At 46.8% G+C, this 26,147-nt stretch overlaps 1 protein-coding gene across 4 annotated transcripts in view; it reads right to left on the bottom strand.

The window, feature by feature from the left end:
• PDE11A (phosphodiesterase 11A) overlaps nucleotides 1–26,147 on the bottom strand; it is a 1,092,065-nt gene that overhangs the window by 317,124 nt on the left and 748,794 nt on the right. For all 4 annotated transcript variants that reach the window (XM_063933388.1, XM_063933389.1, XM_063933390.1 and 1 more), the window contains exons 11-12: nucleotides 4,434–4,580; nucleotides 4,196–4,303 (exon numbers count right to left, since the gene is read on the bottom strand). In XM_063933388.1, the coding sequence (XP_063789458.1) occupies nucleotides 4,196–4,303; nucleotides 4,434–4,580 (255 nt within the window). The remainder of the gene's footprint in view (nucleotides 1–4,195; nucleotides 4,304–4,433; nucleotides 4,581–26,147) is intronic.

Raw genomic sequence — 26,147 nt, 5'->3', positions numbered from 1 at the left:
GAGGAGTCTCTCCTCCCGATCAACATTCTGGAATTGCGGGCAGTCTTCAACTCATTGAACCTGGCCCAGCATTTAATTCAGAACCGTCCTGTTCAAATACAGTTGGACAACGCCACCACGGTGGCTTACATAAATCATCAAGGACGGCACTCGAAGCCACTTGGCAAAGAAGGAAGTCTCACGGATTCTTCAATGGGAAGAACGCCATCTACCGGCCATATTGGCGATATTCATTCCGGGAGTCCTGAATTGGGAAGCGGACTTTCTCAGTCGTCAGGACGTACACGCCGGAGAATGGGGCCTCCATCCAGAAGGGTTTCAACTCCTAGTGGAAAGGTGGGGCCTTCCAGATGTGGATCTGATGGCATCTCGACACAATCACAAGGTTCCGGTCTTCGGAGCAAGGACAAGGGATCCTCAAGCAGCATTCGTGGATGCGCTGGCGGTGCCATGGAAGTTTCGGCTGCCGTACGTGTTCCCTCCGGTGTCACTCCTGCCCAGGGTAATTCGGAAGTTCAAGCAGGAAGGAGGAATCCTGCTTCTCATAGCTCCAGCGTGGCCCAGACGGCACTGGTTTTCAGACCTCCAGGGCCTCTCGTCAGAGCGTCCAATTCTACTTCCATAACGCCCATACCTCCTCGTTCAGGGCCCCTGTGTCTACCAGGACCTGGCCCGGCTGTCTTTGACGGCGTGGCTCTTGAAGCTTCCGTCTTGAGGGCTAAAGGGTTTTCTGAGGCGGTCATTAAAACTATGTTGCGGGCCCGGAAACCGGCTTCTGCTCGGATTTACCATATGGTCTGGAATTCTTACTTTGTTTTGTGCGCATCTAACAATTATGACGCTTCCAAGTTTAGTACAGCCAAGCTTTTGGCTTTTCTTCAGCAGGGCCTGGATTTAGGCGACTATCTGATCGCAGCGCTGCAAAAAATAGCTAGCGAGTGAACAGATCTGAATTATGCCCATGGGGGGTAATTCCAAGTTGATCGCAGCAGGAATTTTTTTAGCAGTTGGGCAAAACCATGTGCACTGCAGGGGGGGTGTATTCAAACTGAAATCTAAATTGCAGTGTAAAAATAAAGCAGCCAGTATTTACCCTGCACAGAAACAAAATAACCCACCCAAATCTAACTCTCTCTGCAAATGTTATCTGCCCAATGCAGTGCACATGGGGGGTAATTCCAAGTTGATCGCAACAGGATATTTTGTAGCAGTTGGGCAAAACCATGTGCACTGCAGGGGAGGCAGATATAACGTGCAGAGAGAGTTAGATTTGGGTGGGTTATTTTGTTTCTGTGCAGGGTAAATACTGTCTGCTTTATTTTTACATTGCAAATTAGATTGCAGATTGAACTCACCACACCCAAATCTAACTCTCTCTGCACATGTTATATCTGTCCCCCCCTGCAGTGCACATGGTTTTGCCCAACTGCTAAAAAATTTCCTGCTGCGATCAACTTGGAATTACCCCCATGGTTTTGCCCAATTGCTAACAAACTTGAGGCTGCGATCAACTCAGAATTACCCCCATGGTTTTGCCCAACTGCTAACAAATTTGCTGCTAAGATCAGGTCTGAATTACCCCCTATGTGCAGTGCACTGCAGGGGAGGCAGATATAACCTATGCAGAGAGAGTTAGATTTGGGTTATATTGTTTCTGTGCATGGTAAATACTGGCTGCATTATTTTCACAGTGCAATTTAGATTTCAGTTTGAACACACCCCACCCAAATCTAATCTCTGCAAGTTATATCTGCCCCACCTGCAGTGCACATGGTGGGTCATTTCGAGTTGATTGCAGTGCTGCAAAAGTTGCTAGCGAGCTATCAGGTTAAATCTCGGCAAAACTGCGCATGCGTATGCACCGCAATGCGCAGGCGCATCATACGGGTACAAAGAGGATCAGTGCTGGGCGATGGATTTAACGAAGAATCCATTCGCACAGCCGATCACAAGAAGATTGACAGAAAGAGGGCGTTTATGGGTGTCAACTGACCGTTTTCTGGAAGTGTTTGGAAAAACGCAGGCGTGTCCATGCGTTTGCAGGGCAGGTGCCTGACGTCAATTCCGGGACCAAAGAGACCGAAGTGATCGCAGCAGCTGAGTAAGTCCAGAGCTACTCAGAAACTGCAAATATCTTTTTTTGCGCCGTCGGCTGCAAAAGCGTTCGCACACTTGCAAAGCGAAAATACACTCCCCCATAGGCGGCGACTATCTGATCGCAGCACAGCAAAAAGTTGCTAGCGAGCGATCAACTCGGAATGACCCCCATGGTTTTGTCCATTAGCTAACAAATTTGTTGCTGCGATCAGATCTGAATTACCCTCTAAAACTGATGTATGAACATGTTAGCATAGAAGCTTCAACAAAAAAGTCTCTTGAGGGCTGAATCGTGACAAAACAGTTTATCTTTTCTTCTTTTGCACAGTAAAGAGTAATGTTTCTGACATCCTAGAACAATTTCTTCCCTCTCCAGTTGTTGCCTATGAATTGCAGACATTGGTCCAGCTGGGGCTGGCTGTACATACCCCTAACAAGGAGTATTACCCCTGCGAACTAGCATTACACACCCATGGCAACTGGCATTACAAACCCCTGGCAACTAGCATTACGCCTGGCAACTAGCATTACACACCCCTGGCAATGAGTATTACCCCTGGCAAACGAGCGTTACCCCTGGCAACAAGCATGACACCCGTCCCAGAGCATGAAACCCCTGGCAACGAGCATGGATCCCAGAGCATGAAACCCATGGCAACGAGCAAGACACCCAGCCCATAAAACCCCTGGCAACAAGCATGACACCCGGCACGTGAAACCCTTGACAACGAGCAGGTAATTTAAAAGTAATTAGAAGCTTTACATAATATGGCAGCACCACTCCGTCAGGAGCGCACAAATTTGTATTTTTTTGTTATCTATGGGGGGAGGGGGTGGGGTGCCTTTTTAAATCTCGAACTGGGAGCCAAATTGTCTGGAAACAGCCCTGCCTGGAAGCTAGGGGAATCCGGAACTCTCTGTGGGCTGCTGGGTCCTCCTGTCCACCTCCCTGTGGCCTGAAAAATCTGCCTGGGTATCTTGTCTGCCCATCTTTGGAGCTCAGATTCAGCTAGAGATGTTGAGGCGATGCTCTTAGCAGAATCCCAGAAGTCAGTTTTGGAGGTAACTATCCCTCAACTCTAGACGTGCCAACACCTCGGCATTGATTATCACTCCAGGTGGTCTCAGGCACAGAGCAGTGACCACTCCCCACTGTTCCTTAGGGACAATGTTAAAGGTGTGCATGTCAGGCATGCGCAATTACCTTATTTGGGTAAAAATCAGAGTGTGCCTTACCCCATGTGGTACTGTGTTTTGGAGTAGGATAAAAAAAAAAGGGGGCCTTCGAGCCCTGAGTTGTATATATCTCAGGGACATCAACAGGAATTGTACTGCTGGCTGCAAATGATAAATACAAAATAGAGCCCTGGAGGCGGGGGGCATTATCAAAGCTCAGAGAGAGATACATTTTACAGGCTGTGTTTGAGCAATAAACATCTTGCCTTTAAGATGACTGCATCTGCATACAGCAAACAACAGAATTGTGTCAAATGCTGTTCTGTTGTCCAGCTATTTTGGAGTGAGCCCAGTGTCTCAAAGCTCCGCCACCTGCTAGCTACCATGCAGGGACTGGCCATGATTGGTGACCAGTACAAATCACCCGACACCAATCCAGAGGTGTGGCAGCAGCGTGTCCAAGCATACACAGCAGTAAATGGTACCAGGTTTCGATCGTAGGAGCCTGGTAGTGGCAGCAAGCTGCCTTCCCATTTCATAGTGGGTGAAGTCAGTAACAGGCGGTTACTGACGGTGAGAGGGGATCCCCTTATCACCCAAATCCAGTGGGATCAAACAAATCTGTGATCGCCTGGTTCAGCGAGGTGCATCTAGTCACACCCACCTTTGGTAACAAAAAGCCACAAGACACTAATAGGTTGAGATATACAGAGCAACCTGTTTCTCTTTTTTTCCCCCCTCTATATATTTATATGTTCCTGCATGTGTCCTGAGATAAATAAGTAATGCTGTCAGTTCATCCAACAGTCTAACGTAATAGTGTTCAGAATTGTCGAGGTTAATTTCCCTGGTCAGCCACAGTAATTCATTGCAACAGATCAGCAACCGCCCCTAGAGAGTAAATTAGTTCTCCGGTACTTACAGTTAACATGGCAAACATCAGCTGGCACACATTGAAGGCATGCCGCCAATTGTGATAGAGAACCATACGATAATTCTTCCTTACTGTCAGGAGCCACCTGCACAAGGTCTGAAAAACAGAAGGGGCAGGAAGAGCGTTGCAGTTACAGCCGTGTGTGGCAGAATATCTCATTACCAGGGAACGGAGAGACCTGTGCCAGAACAGGGGAGGGTGATACGCAAGCATAACAGATGTTTACCTCGTAATCAATTTTAAACTTCTGAACCATGCCCAATTCCATGAACATTCGTAGAGCTGCTGTAATCATTTCATCAACGTCCAGAGAGAAGTCATCAAAATGGATATCAGCGATAGAGAATTCTGACACCAAGGGGATGTTGGCTGCCTTGAATGATAGAGAACAGAATTACACACTGCTTCAATAGGAAATATACTCTACAGAGAAGCACATTTTATTTTCATTTCATTTTTTTGGTTAATGATCAGTAATTAAATGACACAGGGCCTATTTCAGAGAAGTACGTAAACCTGGCTATTGGGTGCGGCGACGGGCCGTGTTATAGAAAACGGGGTGGCGTGGCAGCCATATTTTCTCGATGTGCGGAAGCCAGTGGCTGCATCAGTATAAAGACCTTTTACGTTTGACAGGCAAACTGCGGAGCTCCAGCTGTTGTTGAACTACAAATCTCAGAGGGCCGTGTCAGTTAATTAATAAGCAAGAAAGGAAACAGCAAGATGCTGGGACTTGTAGTTTCAAAACAGCTGGAAAGCCACAAGCTGCCTATGTCTCGTTTGAGGAACCAGTTGATCATATTAGGAGTTATGTTAGGACAATCACATACACTATGTAGGGGAGGTAATCAAGAGACCGCCTGTTGGGATCCCAGCGGTCACAATGCCGACACTGAAATCCCGACAGGCGGTGAAATGTCGCCACCGTAATCCCGGCGCCACAAGCTTTTCTCCCTCTATGGGTGTCCACGATACCCATAGAGAGAGAATATGACCTGTGTCGAGCGTAGCGAGCCACCGTACCCACAGCGTGGAGAGTGCAGCAAGCCCGCAAGGGCCTTTCTAGCTCTCGCCCCGCTGCCGGCATACTGGTGGCAGGGATCCCGCTGTCGTGGATCATGACAGCCGGTAAAACATATGTATTCCCTATGTAGCGTTGCATAAATTCAGAGAGGAATTAATGTCACCCACTTATAATAAACAAAGTTGCAGAAGAGGTTGTAAGAAGCAAGTGTTTATGGAAGGCTGCATATTTAGCTGTTTCACAGCATGGTAAATACAGCTGAACATCATGGTTGGTGTAGTGGCTAGATTACTGCTTCCCAACACAGGTCATGAGTTCAATTCTAGATCATGATAGATCTATGCAGAGTTTGTATGTTCTCCCTCTGTTTGCAAGGTTTTCTACGAGTGTTCCGGTTTCCTCCCAAACTAAAACATACTGGGAGGTTAATTGGCTGCAGACAAATTAACCCTCGTGTATGTGCATCCATGTGATAGGGAATATAGGCGTCTATTTACTAAGCCTTGGAGAGAGATAAAGTACCAAACAACCAACTCCTGCCATTTTTAAAACACAGCCTGTAACATGGCAGTTACAAGCTGATTGGCTGCTACTTTATCATCGTCCACTTTATCTCTTTCCAAGGATTGGCACATAGACACCAAAGTTTGTAAGCTCCACTGGAGCAGGGATTGATGCGAATGGCAAATAATTCTCTGTAAATCGCTGTAGAGTATGTGTGCGCTATACAAATAATTGTAAATAATCAACTGTTATCATTGAGATCATTGATATCTATGGTAAACACATGCTCCATTCATATGGGCGCAGATATAACAAGTAGCAATATAAAGCAAATTGGACTAAAGTACTAAGTGGTGTGCCACAAGGGTCTGTACTTGGACCACTTTTGTTCAACATTTTCATCAACGACCTAACAGTAGGTCTACAGAGCATGGTATCAATTTTCGCAGACGATACCAAATTGTGTAAGGTTATAAATACGGAGGGGGATGCTGAGTTTCTTCAGAACGATTTAACTAAACTGGAAGCATGGGCAGCAAAATGGAGAATGAGATTCAACACAGACAAGTGTAAGGTAATGCACTGTGGGGTCAAGACCAAAAATAACACCTACATACTAAATGGGGTAATATTAGGGGATTCTGTACTGGAAAAAGACTTAGGGGTTCACATAGATAACAAATTAAGCAGCAGTACCCAAAGTAGGAGTGCAGCAAAGAAGGCTAATAAGATATTAGCATGCATAAAACGGGGAATTGATGCAAGGGACGAGAGTATTATACTCCCATTATATGGGATGCGGTCAACATCCCGCTGGACGGGATCCTGGCGGTCGAAATACCGACGCTGGAATCCCGACCGCCACAATCCCGACATATTCTCCCTCCGTGTGTGTCCACGACACCCATAGAGGGAGAATATAATAGTGTGCCGAGCGTAGCGAGCGAAGCGAGCCCGCAAGGGGCTGCGTTCCGCTCGCCACCCCTGTCATGATTGTGTGGTCGGGATTCCGGCGTCGGTATTTCGACCGCCGGGATCCCGTCCAGCGGGATTACGTACTGATCCCCATTATATAAATCACTAGTGAGGCCTCATCTTGAATACTGTGTGCAATTTTGGGCACCATATTACAAAAAGGATATCCTTGAGCTAGGAAAGGTTGAGACGGGCGACCAAACTAATCAAGGGCATGGAGACGCTGGAATACGAGGAAAGGCTTGCAAGGCTAGGCATGTTTACATTGGAAAAGAGGAGACTAAGAGGGGACATGATCAACATCTACAAATATATAAGGGGTCAATACACAGAGCTTGGGAGGGACCTGTTTTCTATAAGATCAGCACAGAGAACACGTGGTCACTCGCTTAGGTTAGAGGAGAGGAGTTTCTGCACATTGAGGCGAAAAGGTTTTTTCACAGTAAGGACAATACGTGTTTGGAATTCCCTGCCTGGCAGAGTAGTAACTGCGGACTCAGTCAACACCTTTAAGAATGGGTTAGATAAATTCCTACTGGATAAAGATATTCAGGGTTATGGTGCATAGGCACGCATTATAGTTAATATAACTAGTCCTAACATAAAAATAACTAGTCCTATAATAAGACTGCACAGGAGACCACAAATAGGTTGAACTCGATGGACAATTGTCTTTTTTCAACCTTAGTTACTATGTTACTATGTTAAAGCAATACTGTGCTTGAATGGCTATTAATAAAACGCTCGACTAATGTACTCAGTTTCAAGTGATGTTCTACCAGAAGGGGTTGGAAGCACATGTAACGGTGGCACAACATAACTGCAATAATGCTCAATTTACCTCGCACCTCAATAGTGTTGTGTTGCAAAATTAGCCATGCTGTTCTCCCATAATTCTGAGTGAATTGCAAACGGCGACTGCGCATTGCTCAGAATTGTAATGGCACTAATGAGTGCCCAAACGGGACTTTTGACATTGCAGGCAGTATTTTAGTCGAGTTTAGGGTGTGTGAGAAGTAATGGACACCCAATTGTTGCACCCAATTGGAGCAACACCTGAATTGCTCCAATGGGCCCCAAATGGGCGCATATTATGCCCCACACAATAATACCCCTGACACCATATTAGGCTCCCACATTAATGCCCTTGTCACCATATTATGCCCACATAGAAATTATGCTAGTATCTGCTCATTGTCAGGGGTTCTGCTCATTGTCAGGGACCCCCCCCCACCTGCTTCAAACTATTGAAAAGTCCCTCCCAAAATGGCTGCCACTGCAGAGGAGACATCTATTAAAGATACTACAGTCCTCCTCTAGTATCTTTAATAACTGTGTCCTCTGAGGCGGCAGTCATTTTGGGAGGGACATTTTAAATAGAACAATGAGGGCGGGTGGCAGCATGAGCTGCCTGGGCACTTCCTCTCTGTCAGAAAGGATGGGCATGGGACAACTGTGTCCCCAGTACCCCCCTAATGGCGGCCCTGACTTTGGGCACCCATAAAAAAAATGTAATCACCCTCTCAGGGTATGATACAGAGTGAAAATAATGCCACTTTGCGTAGTGTCTTATATAAATACGCCATGCACTTGCTCAGAAAAGCAGTGCACTGCACACACATGCTCCTATACAGGTCTACCACTCAAACCTATGTGCGCCTGCAGAGGATGGAATAGGCATACTACAGTAGGCTGAGTATAGCCTTGGAACACCATTGCAAACCATTTGTGTTTTTAGGCACCAATCAGCATGCGTAAGATGAAGTTTACTCAGGCTAGCCATCAGATCCGGACACCACAGTCAAGTAAGTAAGCTTGTTTCCGACAACACAGGCTTACGCAGACCCTGGACTCTTGACAGAGTCATGAGGGTGACATCCACGTTTGGAAGAATGGTGGCAGATGCCATCCCCACTCCGCTCCCAAACGCTGCTGCATGTCAGTCATGCTGCATCCGACAGGGGGCTCCTAGAGATATCGCAGGAGCCGTTCTGCACATGCTCAGAATGGGTCTTGAGCCTGTGCAGACCCCACACCATTATGTTTAGACCTGAACCAAAGGAATATATTAGACAAGTAACATATGTCCAGGCGCTTATGTACGGCGCTGCGAAACACTTGTGGCGCCCTATAAATAAAATGTAATAATAATAATAATCAGGTTTTTGTACATATCTGAATTAGGCCCACAGTCTGGCATATATGGTTTGATGTGGGTGCAAAGACATGATGATGACATCACTAGCACTTGCAAACTCTTGATTGGCTGGTTGCGATTGCACTGCTGATGCTGATACATGCTTCATTTGTTCCTCATGCCTACTGTATATTATGTTGTTATGTTATGTTATGTTGTTATGTATATGTTTTCTTTTTTTTTCCAACAAGGGATGGAGAGTTGCTCCTGGTATAATAGAGAGGTTTTTTTTTAAGTTAAATGGGCATATTTATCAAAATTATTTTTTACAGTATCAGATCATCAGAAACACCAACGGCTGGCTGTATGACACATGGGGTCGCAGAGCCGACCGCCGCAGCTGCAACAAAGAGGCCAGGAAATCTCCGCCTTCCAACGGAGATCCTGACCTTGTCCCTCCCCCACGACAGCAGCAGACTGTCAATTATGGGTCTGGCGCTTGCGCAAAGTGCCGAAACATTGGTCCTTTATGGCTGTGTAATTAACACTGCATCAAACCCTTAATATCATCATATAAAACCATTTTTTTGTTTTTTAATTTTTACCTCCAAAACTCTGTTGGACAGTGTGATCTGACAAACACCCAGAACCATAACTGATGTGTAGCTTAAAACTAGCTGAAGCTATCTTAAATTCTGCTTTTTATTTTATATTGAAATGTAGAAAAAAACAATACACATGTAAAATCATCCACAATAATGACTGCTTCCAATAAAGAAAACTGTAAACGGATTTATGGGACAGAACAAGAATGATAACTTGCCGCACTGGGTGCCTGACACTGCTTCGCTGGATAATTACGATCTTGTGTGTTACGCTCAACAGAAAGTTGACAAATTGCAGAGTTACCGCTGACCCGAGATAGGATTTAAATTATTTATGAGTCTATTTTTAACCATGAAGTGTATTAGACCACAAAGATTGGCTGACAAATCAGCATTATTACACACAACGGTTGTTACATGGAGTGGATGGAAAGTTATAAGGATAAGCAGAAATGCGCAGATACGATTAACTGTCATACAACGTTTACTGTGCAATGGAGTTTGGATTTTAATTACAGATAAGAGGTTCGGATTACGGTTAATCCAATATATTAGAGTATTAGGAATCTGAATTGAGTTTCAGATTGACTTGGAATTGTCCCTCATATCTGAGGGGCAGATGTATTAATCCTGGAGAAGGCATAAAGAAGTGATAAAGCTTGTGATAAGTGCAATGTGATAACGCACCAGCCAATCAGCTCACAACTGTCAATTTACATATCAGAGCTGATTGGCTGGTGTGTTATCTTATCACTTCTTTATGCATTCACCATGCTTAATACATCTGCCCCTGGAAGAGTAGCAGACATAACTTTAGGGGTAATTCCAAGTTGATCGCAGCAGGAATTCTGTTAGCAATTGTGCAAAACCATGTGCACTGCAGGGGAGGCAGATATAACATGTGCAGAGAGAGTTAGATTTGGGTGGGGTGTGTTCAATCTGCAATCTAATTTGCAGAGTAAAAATAAAGCAGCCAGTATTTACCTTGCACAGAAATAAAATAACCCACCCAAATCTAACTCTCTCTGCACATGTTATATCTGCCTCCCCTGCAGTGCACATGGTTTTGCCCAACTGCTAAAAAATTTCCTGCTGCGATCAACTTGGAATTACCCCCCTTGTCTGATGTTGGAACCTAGCCAGCATTTAAATCTGCCACGATGAGCATCCAGAAAAGACCCCTCCCACTGTGTCCTCTTAGCTCCTACAGCTCCCCCAGGCTTCCGAGCAGTCCTCCTGTGAGCCACGGGCAAGAGACAGAAGTCACAGCAGCGGTGGCGGGGACAGACTCCGGCGTCTGCAGCGGCGGATAGGCAGCTGATGGGGTGGGCTTTGGTCCCTGCAGCGGCTCCTGCATTACGGTGGCATGTGGAGCGCCGGTATGGCCGGTACAGACACCAGCACATTCGGCAGTGTTCGTGGGGGTTGGGCTGCGGTCTTCTCTTTTCTCTCGTTGCTTCGATATTTTTTTTCGCCTATCTTCAAGCTGCGCATGCTGCGGAGAGTCTCAAAAGGCCGAAGCAGCTGGAAAAAAGTGTCTCATTTCCGAAAAGCTTTCTCTGCAAAAGGAACAGCTTGTCGGAAGTGATAGTTTTAGCATGCAATCATGCTGAATAGCGAAAAATTTGTGAAATGGAAGCTTGAGAATTGAAAAACTCACATTTCACAATTTTTCTTGATGAATATGCCCCTTGTTCTTTTGGAACATATTCAGGAAACTAACAGCAAATTGTTAATTCATCAGAAATCACATTTAATCACTACTGATATCATTAGCAGGGGTCATGTCTAGGGACTGGTCAACCGCATACTGTAGGTCACATTTAAATGATTCCTTTATCCTCCCGTCCGCCGACAGCTATTTAAATGTTGCTGCCGACGGGCGCGACATCAGCATTTCAGCTCGCTATCCCCTGGGCTGGCGAGCTGAAATGTGCAAAACGTGACCTGTTTGGGCGCCCAAATGGTACTTTTCATGCCGCATCCAACAGTTTAGTTGGGTATGGGCACGATCAGTGTAAAAATGGGGGACATTTGTATATTGCCACTTAAGACGGGAGATCAGGGGCAATAACATTTGAATTCCCTCCATAGAGCCTTTGCTATCACCTGTGGTGGCCCAATATCTACAAAGACTTCACCGAAAAGATGGCACCATAGGCAAATCACGCAGTGCGTACCTGCTCCACAGCACAAGTAGGGTCTGTCCTCAGTGCAAAGTGTGCACTGCGGGCTCACCTTGACCCAAGGGGCTTACAGTCATTAGGTCAACAAGACTTAGGTTGACAGTCATTAGGTCGACCACTATTGGTCGACATGCATTAGGTTGATATGGTCACTAGGTCGACATGAACAAGGTCGCCATGGAAAAAGGTTGACATGAGTTTTTCACGCTTTTTTTTTCATTTTTGGAACTTTTTCATACTGTATGATCCACGTGGACTACGATTGGGAACGGTAACCTTGCCCGAAGCATGGCGAGCGAAGCAAGCCATGCGAGGGGACACAGTGCACTAATTGGGGTTCCCCATCACTTTACGAAGAAAACGACACCAAAAAAAAGTAAAAAAACTCATGTCGACCTTTTTACATGTCAACCTAATGACCATGTCAACCAATAGTGGTCGACCCAATGACTGTCGACCTAATCACCCATACCCACCCAAGGGGCTTATGTGCACCCCACACCATGCAGCCAATATGGATACACCAGTGACTATGCACCGCAATCAGCAGGACAGGCTGGCCAGTTCTTTTGTGTCATCAGGTGTTTTGTTTATAGGAAACTAAAGCGTGCCTGCCTGGGTCAGCTCTATAGCAAGGCTTAGATGAAACATGCAAATATGTCCAAATATGAGTTCCTTAAGTTATAAAGGAAAATCAAACTCTTACTCATTATTTCTAAAATCACTAGACTAAGGTCAGCTGAGATCTGATCCCACTTATGTTAGACTGATTGGCTTCTGACTGGATGTGACGTTCGTGTTATAATCCCAACGGGAGAAACACTTTAACAGTGATGGGGGACATATTATTTCAATGTCTTTCTTTGCAGTGGAGCTTTTGAATTACGAATTGCTCATTTGCAGAACACATATAGCACATGGATTATAAAACATATTATAGTAGTCATTGTTTACCACTGTGTGTCTAGATCAGGCATTCCCAACCGCGGTCCTCAAGGCATACCAACAGTGCAGGTTTTTGTGATATCCAGGCTTCAGCACAGATGGTTAAATCAACATAACTGAGCTACTAATTACGTCACCTGTGTTCAAGCCTGGATATTACTAAAACCAGGACTGTTAGTGTGCCTTGAGGACCGTGGTTGGGAATGCCTGGTCTAGATGTAGATATAAGGGATGCTAAAGAAATAGTTCAAAATCAAAATGAAAAAGTTCTAAAAGCAGATTATTGCAAAAATTACAGTATGTAGAGAAGTCTCATATTGGGGCATATGTACTAAACCTTGAAACGTGAAACAGTGGAGAGAAAAAATACCAGCCAATCAGCTCCTGTCATTTTTCAAGCACAGCCTGTAACATGGCAGCTAGGAAGCTGATTGGCTGGTGCTTTAGCTCTCTCCACTTTATCATCTCCAAGGCTTAGTACACCTCCCCCATAGTCACTTATTATGGACCTGTGAACAGTTTGAAAGAGCGGTCACTAGGACACAGTTAGTAAAACATCAATGTAGCTTTCTTGTTTTCTAACATAACGCCATTAATCCAGATATCTCAAGTAATTGAAACGATGAACATTGCTTGGAACAAATGGATATTAGTGGCAACATGCATTTGTTAGACAATGTACATATTCTTCCTGTCCGTGTTCACTGCTGTAAACAGGGGTTCCACAGCGTTTTTAGGTTGAGGAGGGCCAAGATATAATTTTGGTGCTGAATGTCGCCCCCTCAGGGGCCACTTAACTTTGGCTCCAAGGAAGAAGGGAGAGAAAGGATGAAGGGGGAGCTGGGGGGCAAGAGGGGAGGAAAATATAAAGTGGTAAGTGAGCAGGGCACAAAGCTGGTACCAGAGGAGGGGCTAGCCCACAGTAAGTAGCCACACACTTTCGGGGCTGGAGCTGGGCGCAGGGTGAAGGAGGGCCCTGGTGGCAGGTGGAGAAGGACTGTGGGGATTATCTCCATCCTGACAATGCCCATGGTAACCCACTACTTTGACTGACTCTTCTCAAATATTTTGAGGAACGAGTCGCCCCTTTGTAACCCCGTTCCGGCCCCTGTGGCTGTAACCCCTGGGGTAAATGTATGCCCTATTTAGTTTCACACATTTTAATTCCCTTACTTAGTTCCAGCTGCCATTTGCAGAATGCGTATGGTGCTTATTAAGCAACTGATGAGGGGCAGATTTATTAAGCCTGGTGAAGTGATAAAGTGGAAGGTGATAAAGCACCAGCCAATCAGCTCCTAGCTGCCATGTTACAGGCTGGGTTTGAAAAAATGACAGTTAGGAGCTGACTGGCTGGTGCGTTATCATCGTCCACTTTATCATTTCACCAGGCTTAATAAATCTGCCCCATAGGACCCCTGGGTTAGGATACTTGTATTTAACCATGCTTAAGTCATAAACGGTATAAAAGACTTTATAAGCATTTGCCACACAGGCCAATCAGTTCTTGTCAGCATAACTGTTGTATATTAGTAGACTGCGGGCAAAACATGCTCTTCTTTTTATGCACCTCGTTTCTGTCATGGAGCAAGAACATCACCCTGTGGTGGATAAGATTTACCTCACGTCGCAGAATGTGTTCTGCTTAATGTAACAGATGTTTGTCAAGTGAAATCACCTGAGAACACGCCAAAAAGATATAAATCACTGACTTTTTCTGTCTTCAGGAGAAATACATTTACATAAGCTGAGACACTAGCAATAAAATATAATATTTGTATCAAAGCTTCTTGTCAGATCTGCTTTTGTACAAATAAAATGTCACAGAAAACCAAACAGCAGAAGGTGGGAGTTTACTACTTCATTCTGCTTTCATATGAGTAAATCTACCATTATGTATATATCATGTAAGTAATCTGCCATTATGCACCAGCGTACACATAAAGTGTACCAGCTACTTGCACCCAGCGGAGGCAGCCATTTTGTTGGCAACAACAAAATGAAGGAGAATGCAGCCTTACAACTAGCTAGATAGACGTGACATCACTATAAGTATATATACATATACATACATATTTGGGACTCTTGTACGGTTAGATGCATTCCCAGCCAGAATATAAGCAGGAAAAGATATCCGCAAAATAAAATAATCACATTTACGTACGTGTGTTCAATCAGACACATAAAGATGCGCCCAGCTGTATATCACTAGCATATGCGCTAGGTTTACGCAAGCTGTAACAAGAGGGTATATGAATGCCTAATGATAGCGTACAGATGTGGCTCAACAATGTGCAATGTAAATGCACATAAACATACGTACACAATATAAAGATGTAACAAAGTGTCATGTACACAAGATAGCATAGTATCATCACTTTTATTAATAAATGCGTAAAATGCTTTTATCATGTCCTGTATTAAAAAAGGCTTACTGCTCCTCACCTCCGTTATGTGCAGCGGTGGCCACTGGAGGCCGCCACACAGACCAAATGAAAAGGAAAGTGATCATGCTGGGAGATGTTACAGCCTGCTGACAATTACGTAAAAATACTGATCTGTTTCACACTTCAAGTATGGAGAGAGGGTGCTGGGGAGAGAGAGTGGGGGTAGGTGTTTGGTGTGGCAGTTGCCATTTATAACAAACTTACATAGATAAAAATTGACTGGATTTTCTATCCTTTTATTTGTTTTCCACATACGGTTACATTAATCTAACGCTGCGCCTCACCTCTTTGGTACAGCCACTAGAGGGACAAGGACATATACACTCCCCATGTACACTGCACCCCAACAATATACTGCCCCTATATACACACTACACCCTCATACCCCTCCATATAGTGCCCCCTATATACAGGGCACATCCCTCCTCCATATACTGCTTCCACCATATACCACATACTCTGAACCCACTACTCTATATATTATTCTGCCACCTCAGGTTCCTTGCCATCCCGGAACTCGGCAACAAGAAGCAGCAGTAACCGGGAAACGGATGCAGGAACCACCAGATGGTCCCACAGCGCTCAGAGCAGAGACATCGGGGACTATTATCTATCTAATATCAGTAATAACGCCTCCTCTCTATCTCATACCCCCCTGAAGTGCAGGAGATAAATAGGCAGCAATGGAATAAGCCACCAGAAAAGTCCAACTTAAAATATAGGACATAAATGTGAGAAATATTCTGATTATTGTTGGCAATAATAAAGCACAGCCTATATGTATACTAAGCCCAGGTCAGGCTGGAGGCTGCATTGCCATGAGTATGATTATGACATCACATTGACATGAGTATCATTATGACATCACAGGCTACAGCCTGTGGCCCCTCACTCTCAGATTAGTGGCGGAGAGAGAGTCTCTGAAAATGCTCAGCGTTTTTTCGCTGTTTTGCTTCATTTGGCATATTGGGGGTCATTCAGAGTTGATCGCTAGCTGCCGTTGTTCGCAGCGCAGCGATCAGGCTAAAAATTGGCACTTCTGCGCATGCGTATGGTACGCAATGCGCATGCGCTGCGTACTTTCACAACAAACAATGCAGTTTCACACAAGGTCTAGCAATGCTTTTCAGTCGTACTGCTGGCTGCAGAATGATTGACAGGAAGTGGGTGTTTCTGTGTGGTAACTGACCATTTTCGGGGAATGTGTGTAAAAACGCAGGCGTGACAGTTACAAATGCAGGCGTGCCTGAAGAAATGCAGGCGTGGCTGCCCGAACGCTGGGCGTGCTCGTGACGTCAAATCAGGAACTAAATAGTCTGAAGTGATCGCTAGCTAGGAGTAGGTCTGGAGCTGCTCAGAAACTGCTCGAAAATTTTTAGCAGCAGAGCTGCGATCCTTTCGGTCGCACTTCTACTAAGCTAAGATACACTCCCAGAGGGCGGCAGCTTAGCGTTTGCACGGCTGCTAAAAGCAGCTAGCGAGCGAACAACTCGGAATGAGGGCCATTGTCTGATGGTAAGGAACAATTTATTTAAAATTATTTTATCTTAGTATAGCATTATAAATCAATTTATTTAGCATTATGAGCCTATTTATCATGTTTAAAGCGCTTAATACCATCAAAAACAGCTCTTTCTAGCATATGTAGTGCTATTTGTGTTATGCTTATTTAATTATTAAAGTGGTAAACTTTATTTATTTTCATATACATACTGTTAATTATCGGCCTCAACTCAGTTTGTCTGGAAGTCAATTTGAGATTTTTTTTGTCTCAGAATTTGACTTGAGACTGTGTTTGATTAATGGGGCAGAGAGGACAATCCCCCAAAAAATAGGACTATCCCGCCAAAATCAGGAAAGTTGGGAGGTATGGATAAACTACCATTCAACCAGCTACTGTTATTTATTAAACACAGCCTGCAAATAATTCTCAAATCTACAATGAATTCTCCTAATGCATCTTCTGCATTGGTTGTCCTTTGTTATTCCCATATACTGAGGATTAGGAACCAGGGCACACACTAAACTAGGCCCTAGAATCCACCCATCTAATCTCCTATATAATAGCCCAGATTTGTGATTTTGTGACTCATTTGCTAACGCTGGGCGGAGTCACAACACTGAGTGGAGTTAGTCAAATGAGTCACAGATCTGGGCAAATCTATAGGAGACTAGAGCAGATAGTATGGGCATGGCACAGGCAGGGGCGCATATCTCCCAGCTTTCTTCAGACAGACAGGGGTGCATACCTCCCAGCTTTCTTCAGGCAGAAGGAGGGACACACGTGTGGCGAAAAGGGGGCATGGCAAACAAAAAGGGGGCATGGCTTCACGGGAGGGCCCCCGTTTTCGTCAGTGAGGGGGCATGCCCAGCGCTCTGTGAGCTGCTGGCATGCCTCCAGGGATGGATTATGAGTCCGGGGGGCCCAGGGCACTTGAGACAGGAAAGCCCTATCTCATTGCTGTGCCTGCTGTGGGGTTGGGGGCGTGGCCTAATTGTGGGATGCGTGGCCACGCCCCCTTATGAAAATTCCAGGATATTTTTTTTTATATGGAATTTTGGCCCCTCAGCTAGGGCTAAATCCAGAGGAGGTGGTGGCTCCCCCCTACACACCCGCACAGGCAGAAGAAAGCAGAGAGACTGCTGCCTCCCTGCAACACCACAAACCTGCCAACACGCAGCAGCATGTGCTGACTGTAGCACAATGCTGCCGCTGTTGCTGGCAGGACGGGGGAGCTTCTGAGCTGGGACAGAGCTACTCCAATCCGGCTCTGCTGCCGGAACCCCGGGACAGTTGGGAGGTATGGGGGTGTGTGAGGGGGTATGCCGTACAGACAGACGGGCACTGGCTCACTGTGTGCTTGACCCCCCACATCAGCATACTCAGCAGGGTCTCTCTGGCGCGGAGGAGCGTCACTTTCTAGCACACTCCACGCTTCTTAGCTGCAGTTTTGTGGGGCACCTGCCGCTGTGCAGTTTCCGTACTGCAATGTTATCTCCAGCCCTGGCAACCCCACCGCTAGCTGCAACGCTGCCGCCCGCAGTGAGGTGCGCCCAGCTCCTTCACACATTTTAGCCAGCGGGTAGCGCTGCAGAAGTGTGAGCTGCTTGCAGGCTCTGACCCCCTCCTCCCTCCAGCCGCAGCGTCTCCTGGGAGCTAACCAGTCACTCCCAGTCTCCCCTTACCACAGTGCCCAGCAGCCGCGAGGTCCGCGCCGCGTGCATGCTATGACCCCCTCCTCCCTCCAGTCGCAGCGTCTCCTGGGGGCTAACCAGTCACTCCCAGTCTCCCCTTACCACAGTGCCCGGCAGCTGCGCGAGGTCCGCGGTGTGTGATTAAGGAGAGGGGGAGGGATGCTGACGGGCAGAGGAAGCAGGACTCCAGCCTGAGAGAGTCAGCCATGCCAAGTCTCCACCAGCAGCAGATCCCAACAGGTTGGAGTGGAACAGCAGCAGCCGTGACTCCGGTAAGACACATCTGTCTGTCACCACTGTTTTGTCCCTAATACCAATCTCTCCCATGCCCTGTGTTCTGTCATGTCCCTGTCACCCCTGGCCTTGCCCTGTCACCCTTATCCTGGCCCTTTCACCCTTATGCTGGCCCTGTCACCCCTGTCCTGGTCCTGCCGCCCCTACCCTGGCCCTGTCACCCCTATCCTGTCCCTGTCATTTCTGTCCTAGCCCCGTCGCCCCTGTCCTTGCCCCGTCACCCCTGTCCTGGCCCCGTCACCCCTGTCCTGGCCCTGTCACCCCTGTTCTGACACTGTCACCCCTGTCCTGGCCCCGTCACCCCTGTTCTGACCCTGTCACTCCTGTCCTAGCCCTGTTACTGCATGCCCTCCAACTACCTTTATGGCAGGTACAGTACCCGCAGCGCCTCCAGACTCCTCCTCAATGCACCACACCTCCGCACCTTCCCCTCCACCACATGCGGCACTCCACCCCTCCCCCAAACACTGTGCCTCCAGACCCCCTACACCACCCGTGGCTTCCACTCCTACGCCTCTCCACCACCCACAGCACCTCCAGACCCCCTCCACCATCCACCCCCCATATATGTCTCCCACCACAGCATCTGCAGTCCCCCCCCCCTCCCCCACCCCTCCCCCACCCATGGCATCCCCGCACCTGCCGCGCCTGCGGACCCCCTTCCCCATCCGCCGCACCACCCGTACCTGCCCCTCCCCTACCCACGGTGCCTCCGGACCCCCTACCCCACCCCCGGCACCCCCGCCCCTTCACATCCCACAGCACCTACGGAATCCTTCACCCATCCGCAACATCCCCGCACCTGCCCCTCTCCCACCCGTGGCACCCCTGCCACTCCCCCACCTACAGTGCCTCCGGACCCCTCCCCCATCTGCAGCCCCCACTCCTCTGCCCCTCCCCCACTCGCAGCACCTCCCGACCATTCCCCATCCGGGCCCCCCCCCGCAGCATCTACAGACACCCTCCCCCATCCGCAGTCCCCCCCGCACCCGCTACATTCTGTACATCGTGCCCTGTACATCACGCCGTCGCAAGGGGCTGAGCCTCCTTCACCATCGCACGCCCTTTCATTGTGCAATATTTAACCACTAACAAAGGAATGCAGGTAATACTCCATATAATACAAATATTGAACCCCAGAAAGGCATGCAAGGGTTAAGGGGGCGTAGCCCCTTGCGACGGTGTGAAGAGCGCCCGTAGGGTGCGATGAAGCATCTAGTATCAGTAATAACCTCCTCCTCTCTATCTCATACCCCCCTGAAGTGCAGAGGATATTTTTGGATGGAATAGGCAGCAATGGAATAAGCCGCCAAAAAAGTTTAACTTAAAATTTAGACCATAAATGTGAGAAATATTCTGATTATTGTTGGCAATAATAAAGCACAGCCTATACGGTCAGGCTGGAGGCTGCATTGTCATGAGTATGATTATGACATCACAGGCTACAGCCTGCGGCCCCTTTCAGATTAGTGGCGGAGGGAGAGAGAATTATATGAAAATGCTCTGCGTTTTTCGCTAATTTGCTACAGTTGCCTATTTGGCATATTGGGGGTAATTCCAAGTTGATCGCAGCAGGAATTTTTTTAGCAGTTGGGCAAAACCATATGTACTGCAGGGGAAGCAGTTATAACATGTGCAGAGTTAGATTTGGGTGGGTTACTTATTTTGTTTCTGTGCAGGGTAAATACTGGCTGCTTTATTTTTACACTGCAAATTAGATTGCAGATTGAACACACCACACCCAAATCTAACTCTCTCTGCACATTTTAAATCTGCCTCCCCTGCAGTGCACATGGTTTTGCCCAACTGCAAACCAAATTACTGCTGCGATCAACTGAATTACCCCCATTATCTGAAAGGAACAATTTATTAAGATGATTTTAGGTTAGTATAAACATACCTCCCAACTTTTGTCTACTGTAAGGAGGGACATCTGCACTGCTGAAAAAGGGGACATGGCTTATGAAAAATGGGGTGTGGCTTCACGGGAGGGCCCGCGATTGCGAGCCATGCCCCGTTTTCGTCACTGAGGGGGCATGCCCAGCGCTCTGTGAGCTGCTGGCATGCCCCCTCTCCTCCTGTCTCCACTGTATAGACAGCGTCTCCCAACTGACCCCCCCCACCGCGGGACACTGCGGCCTGCGGGTGGGACAGTCCCCAAAAAACGGGACTGTCCCATGAAAATCGGGACAGTTGGGAGGTATGGTATCTAGTTAGAAATCAACTTATGTAGAATTATGTACCATTCTCTTTATCATGTTCAAAGAGCTTATTACAATCTAAAACAGATCTTTCTATCATACTGTATTTAGTGCTATTTGAGCTATGCTTTTTTAATTATTAAAGTGTAAGAAACAAACTTTATTTATTTTAATATATTATACATAATGGTAATTATCGGCCTCAACTCTGTCTGGAAGTCAATTTCAGATTTTTTTTTTTTGTCTCAGAATTTGACTTGAGACTGTGTTTGATTAAGGGGCAGAGAGGACAGTCCCCAAAAAAAGGGACTACACCGCCAAAATCAGCACAGTTGGGAGGTATGGATAAAGTACCATTCAACCAGCTACTAACTGTAATTTATTATACAAAGCCTATAACAAGGCAGATAGGAGCTGATTAGCTGGTACTTTATCTCTCTCCACTTTATCTCTTTCCGAGGCTTAATACATCTCCCCCACATGTGTGTATCTGCTTTTTAATACTTTAACAATCTTCTTTCTTGCAGACACCACCCCGGTAATTCCGGGACATATGATTGTTCATGGTAAGTTTATATTTATCAAATAATATGTGTCTGTGTGGGAGATGTTATGTGTGTTGTGTATTATGTGTCTGTGTGGAGGATGTTATGTGTGTTGTTTATTATGTTTCTGTGTGGGAGATGTTATGTGTGTTGTGTATTATGTGTCTGTGTGGGAGATGTTATGTGTGTTGTGTATTATGTGTCTGTGTGGAAGATGTTATGTGTGTTGTGTATTATGTGTCTGTGTGGGAGATGTTATGTGTGTTGTGTATTATGTGTCTGTGTGGAGGATGTTATGTGTGTTGTGTATTATGTGTCTGTGTGGGAGATGTTATGTGTGTTGTGTATTATGTGTCTGTGTGGGAGATGTTATGTGTGTTGTGTATTATGTGTCTGTGTGGAGGATGTTATGTGTGTTGTTTATTATGTGTCTGTGTGGGAGATGTTATGTGTGTTGTGTATTATGTGTCTGTGTGGAGGATGTTATGCGTGTTGTTTATTATGTGTCTGTGTGGGAGATGTTATGTGTGTTGTGTATTATGTGTCTGTGTGGGAGATGTTATGTGTGTTGTGTATTATGTGTCTGTGTGGGAGATGTTATGTGTGTTGTGTATTATGTGTCTGTGTGGGAGATGTTATGTGTGTTGTGTATTATGTGTCTGTGTGGGAGATGTTATGTAAGTTGTGTTTCTCCATAGTGGATGTCTGTATGTTGAGTATTGGGGAGGGGATCAGTTAGAAGTCTAGTTCCCTGGCCCAATGCTGGACAATACATGGTTTAATAGCATTTATAATCAATTTATTTTCCTTTGCAGAAAAGTATTCCACCCCCGCAGTATATGAATACTATCTCATGTGGGAAAATAGGATTTTAATACCTACCGGTAAATCCTTTTCTCCTAGTCCGTAGAGGATGCTGGGGTCCACTTCAGTACCATGGGGTATAGATGGTTCCGCAGGAGCCATGGGCACTTTAAGACTTTTCAAAGGGTGTGAACTGGCTCCTCCCTCTATGCCCCTCCTCCAGACCTCAGTTATAGGAACTGTGCCCAGGGAGACGGACATTTCGAGGAAAGGATTTACTTTTATACTAATGGTGAGATTCATACCAGCTCACACCTCAACCATGCCGCACAACATGGCATTCAACATAACACACGCCAACAGGCATGAACCATTTGCAGCAACATGCTGAAAACAATTGTAACACAACTTGTGTAACTATAATGAACAAACTGCAGGTAAAGTACGCACTGGGTCGGGTGCCCAGCATCCTCTACGGACTAGGAGAAAAGGATTTACCGGTAGGTATTAAAATCCTATTTTCTCATACGTCCTAGAGGATGCTGGGGTCCACTTCAGTACCATGGGGTTATACCAAAGCTCCAGTACGGGCGGGAGAGTGCGGATGACCCTGCAGCACCGATTGACCAAACTTGAGGTCCTCATCGGCCAAGGTGTCAAACTTATAAAATGTAGCAAATGTGTTTGACCCTGACCAAGTAGCTGCTCGGCAAAGTTGTAAAGCCGAGACGCACCGGGTAGCTGCCCAGGATGAGCCCACTTTCCTAGTAGAATGGGCCTTCACCGACTTCGGTACCGACAAGCCTGCCGTAGAATGAGCGTGCTGAATCGTCCCTCTGATCCAGCGCGCAATAGTCTGCTTAGAAGCAGGACACCCAATCTTGTTGGGAGCATACAGGACAAACAGAGCCTCTGTTTTCCTTACCCGAGCTGTTCTTGCGACATAAATCTTCAAAGCTCTAACCACATCTAGAGACTTTGACTCAGTGAAAGTGTCAGTAGCCACTGGCACCACAATAGGTTGGTTTATTTGGAAGGATGAAACCACCTTTGGAAGAAATTGTTGAAGAGTTCTTAACTCTGCCCTATCTTCATGGAAGATCAGGTAAGGGCTCTTGTGAGACAAGGCCCCCAACTCAGACACCCGCCTTGCGGATGCCAAGTCCAAAAGCATCACCACTTTCCAAGTGAGAAACATCAATTCTATCTCCTGCAGAGGTTCAAACCAATCTGATTGAAGGAACTGCAACTCCACATTAAAGTCCCAAGGTGCCACAGGAGGGACAAATGGAGGCTGGATGTGCAGAACCCCTTTCACAAACGTCTGAACTTCTGGAAAGGAGGCCAGTTGTTTTTGAAAGAAAACTGATAAGGCCGAAATCTGGACCTTGATTGACCCCAATCTAAGGCCTGCATCCACACCAGCCTGCAGAAAATGGAGAAAACGTCCCAACTCAAACTCTTCCGTAGGAGCCTTCTTGGATTCACACAAAGACACATATTTTCTCCAAATACGGTGGTAATGTTTAGACGTTACTCCTTTCCTGGCCTGAATAAGAGTGGGGATGACTTCTTTGGGAATACCCTTTCGGGCTAGGATCCGGCGCTCAACAGCCATGCCATCAAACGTAGCCGCGGTAAGTCTTGATACACACACGACTCCTGCTGTAGCAGGTCCTCTCGAGGAGGAAGAGGCCGAGGATCTTCTATGAGCAACTCCTGAAGATCTGGATACCAAGCCCTCCTTGGCCAGTCTGGGGCAATGAAGATTGCTCGAACTCTTGTTCTTCTTATTTTGAGAATTTTTGGAATCAGTGGAAATGGAGGGAAGACATATACCGACCGAAACACCCACTGGGTCACCAGTGCATCCACTGCTATTGCTTGTGGGTCTCTCAACCTGGAACAATATCTCTGAAGCTTCTTGTTCAGACGATATGCCATCACGTCTACTTGAGGAACTCCCCAAAGACTTGTCACCTCTGCAAAGACTTCTTGGTGGAGGCCCCACTCTCCTGGATGGAAATTATGTCTGCTGAGGAAGTCTGCTTCCCAGTTGTCCACTCCCGGAATGAAAACTGCTGACAGAGCTCTTACATGTCTTTCTGCCCAGAGGAGAATCCTTGTAACCTCTGCCATTGCCACTCTGCTTTTCGTTCCGCCTTGCCTGTTTATGTACGCAACTGCTGTTACACTGTCCAACTGGATCTGCATGGGATGATCTTGAAGATGTACCGCTTGTAGAAGGCCGTTGTAAATGGCCCTCAATTTCAGAACGTTTATGTGAAGGCAGACTTCCTGACTTGACCATTTTCCTTAGAAGCTTTCCCCCTGTGTGACAGTTCCCCAGCCTCGGAGACTTGCATCCGTGGTTACTAGGACCCAGTCGTGAATCCCAAACCTGCGTCCCTCTAGTAGGTGAGAACTGTGTAGCCACCACAGGAGCGAAATCCTGGCTTTGGTGGACAGGATTATTTTCCGGTGCATGTGTAGGTGGGACTCGGACCACTTGTCCAACAGGTCCCACTGGAATACTCTGGCATGGAATCGGCCAAACTGTATGGCCTCATAGGCCGCTACCATTTTCCCCAACAACCGAATGCATTGATGGATCGACACGCTTGTTGGTTTCAATATTTGTTTGACCATTTTCTGGATTTCCAGAGCCTTTTCTACTGGAAGAAATACTCTCTGTACTTCTGTGTCCATAATCGGGTTCACTATGATCTGCCGGCGACCAGCACACCGGCGCCGGGAGGACGGCCGCCGGCTTACCGACAGTGTGGCGAGCGCAAATGAGCCCCTTGCGGGCTTGCCACGCTACGCGCGCCACACTATTTTATTCTCCCTCCAGGGGGGTCGTGGACCCCCACGAGGGAGCATAAGTGTCGGTATGCCGGCTGTCGGTCTCCCGGCGCCGGTATGCTGGTCGCCGGGAGCCCGACCGCCGGCATACTGAAGACCACCCTCCAGAATCATCCCTAAAAAGGACAATGTTGTCGTCGTTTCCAACTGCGACGTTGGAAAATTCATGATCCAACCATGTTGTTGGAGTATTGACAGGGAGAGTGCAATGTTCTGCACCAACTGCTCCCTGGATCTCGCTTTTATCAGGAGATCGTCCAGATAAGGAATTATAGTGACTCCTTTTTGTCGAAGGAGGACCATCACCTCTGCCATCATCTTGGTGAATACCCTCGGTGCTGTGGAGAGTCCGAACGGCAACGTCTGGAACTGGTAATGTCAATCCTGTACTGCGAATCTCAGATAAGCTTGGTGAGGAGGATAAATGGGAACATGCAAGTAAGCATCCTTTATGTCCACTGACACCATGAAGTCCCCCTCCTCCAGACTGGAAATCACTGCCCTCAGGGATTCCATCTTGAACTTGAACCTTTTCAGGTAGAGATTCAGATTTTTCAGGTTTAAAATCGGTCTGACCGAGCCGTCTGGCTTCGGAACTACGAAGAGGCTTGAATAAAAACCTTCTCCTTGCTGTGACAAGGGTACCAGGACAATGACATGATCCTGACATAATTTTTGAATTGCCATTGTTACTGCCTCTCTTTCTGGAAGAGAAGCTGGCAAGGTCGATTTGAAAAATCGGCATGGGGGGACGTCCTGAAACTCCAGTTTGTATCCATGGGACACTATTTGTAAGACCCATGGGTCCAGGCCAGATTGAATCCAGATTTGACTGAAAAGTTTCAGACGTGCTCCCACCCGAACATACTCCCGCAAGGGAGCCCCAGCGTCATGCTGCAGATTTGGCAGAAGCAGGGGTTGACTTCTGCTCCTGGGATCCTGGAGACGCTGCAGATTTCTTTCCTCTTCCCCTTCCCCTACCTGCAAAGGGGGAACCTTTGGCCTTTTTGTATTTGTTGGGCTGAAAGGACTGCATGTGAGAATGATGTGCCTTTTTCGACGGTGCAGGAGCATAAGGTAAGAATGTCGACTTACCTGCGGTAGCCACCGAGACTAACACATCCAGCCCATCACCAAATAAGGCCTCACCTTTATACGGGAGAGCATCCATATTTCTTTTGGAATCTGCATCAGCATTCCACTGGCGAATCCACAA

Source organism: Pseudophryne corroboree, chromosome 7 (assembly GCF_028390025.1).
Source record: "Pseudophryne corroboree isolate aPseCor3 chromosome 7, aPseCor3.hap2, whole genome shotgun sequence".
Classification (NCBI taxonomy): Eukaryota; Metazoa; Chordata; class Amphibia; order Anura; family Myobatrachidae; genus Pseudophryne; species Pseudophryne corroboree.
This window is presented reverse-complemented; position numbering and strand designations above follow the sequence as displayed.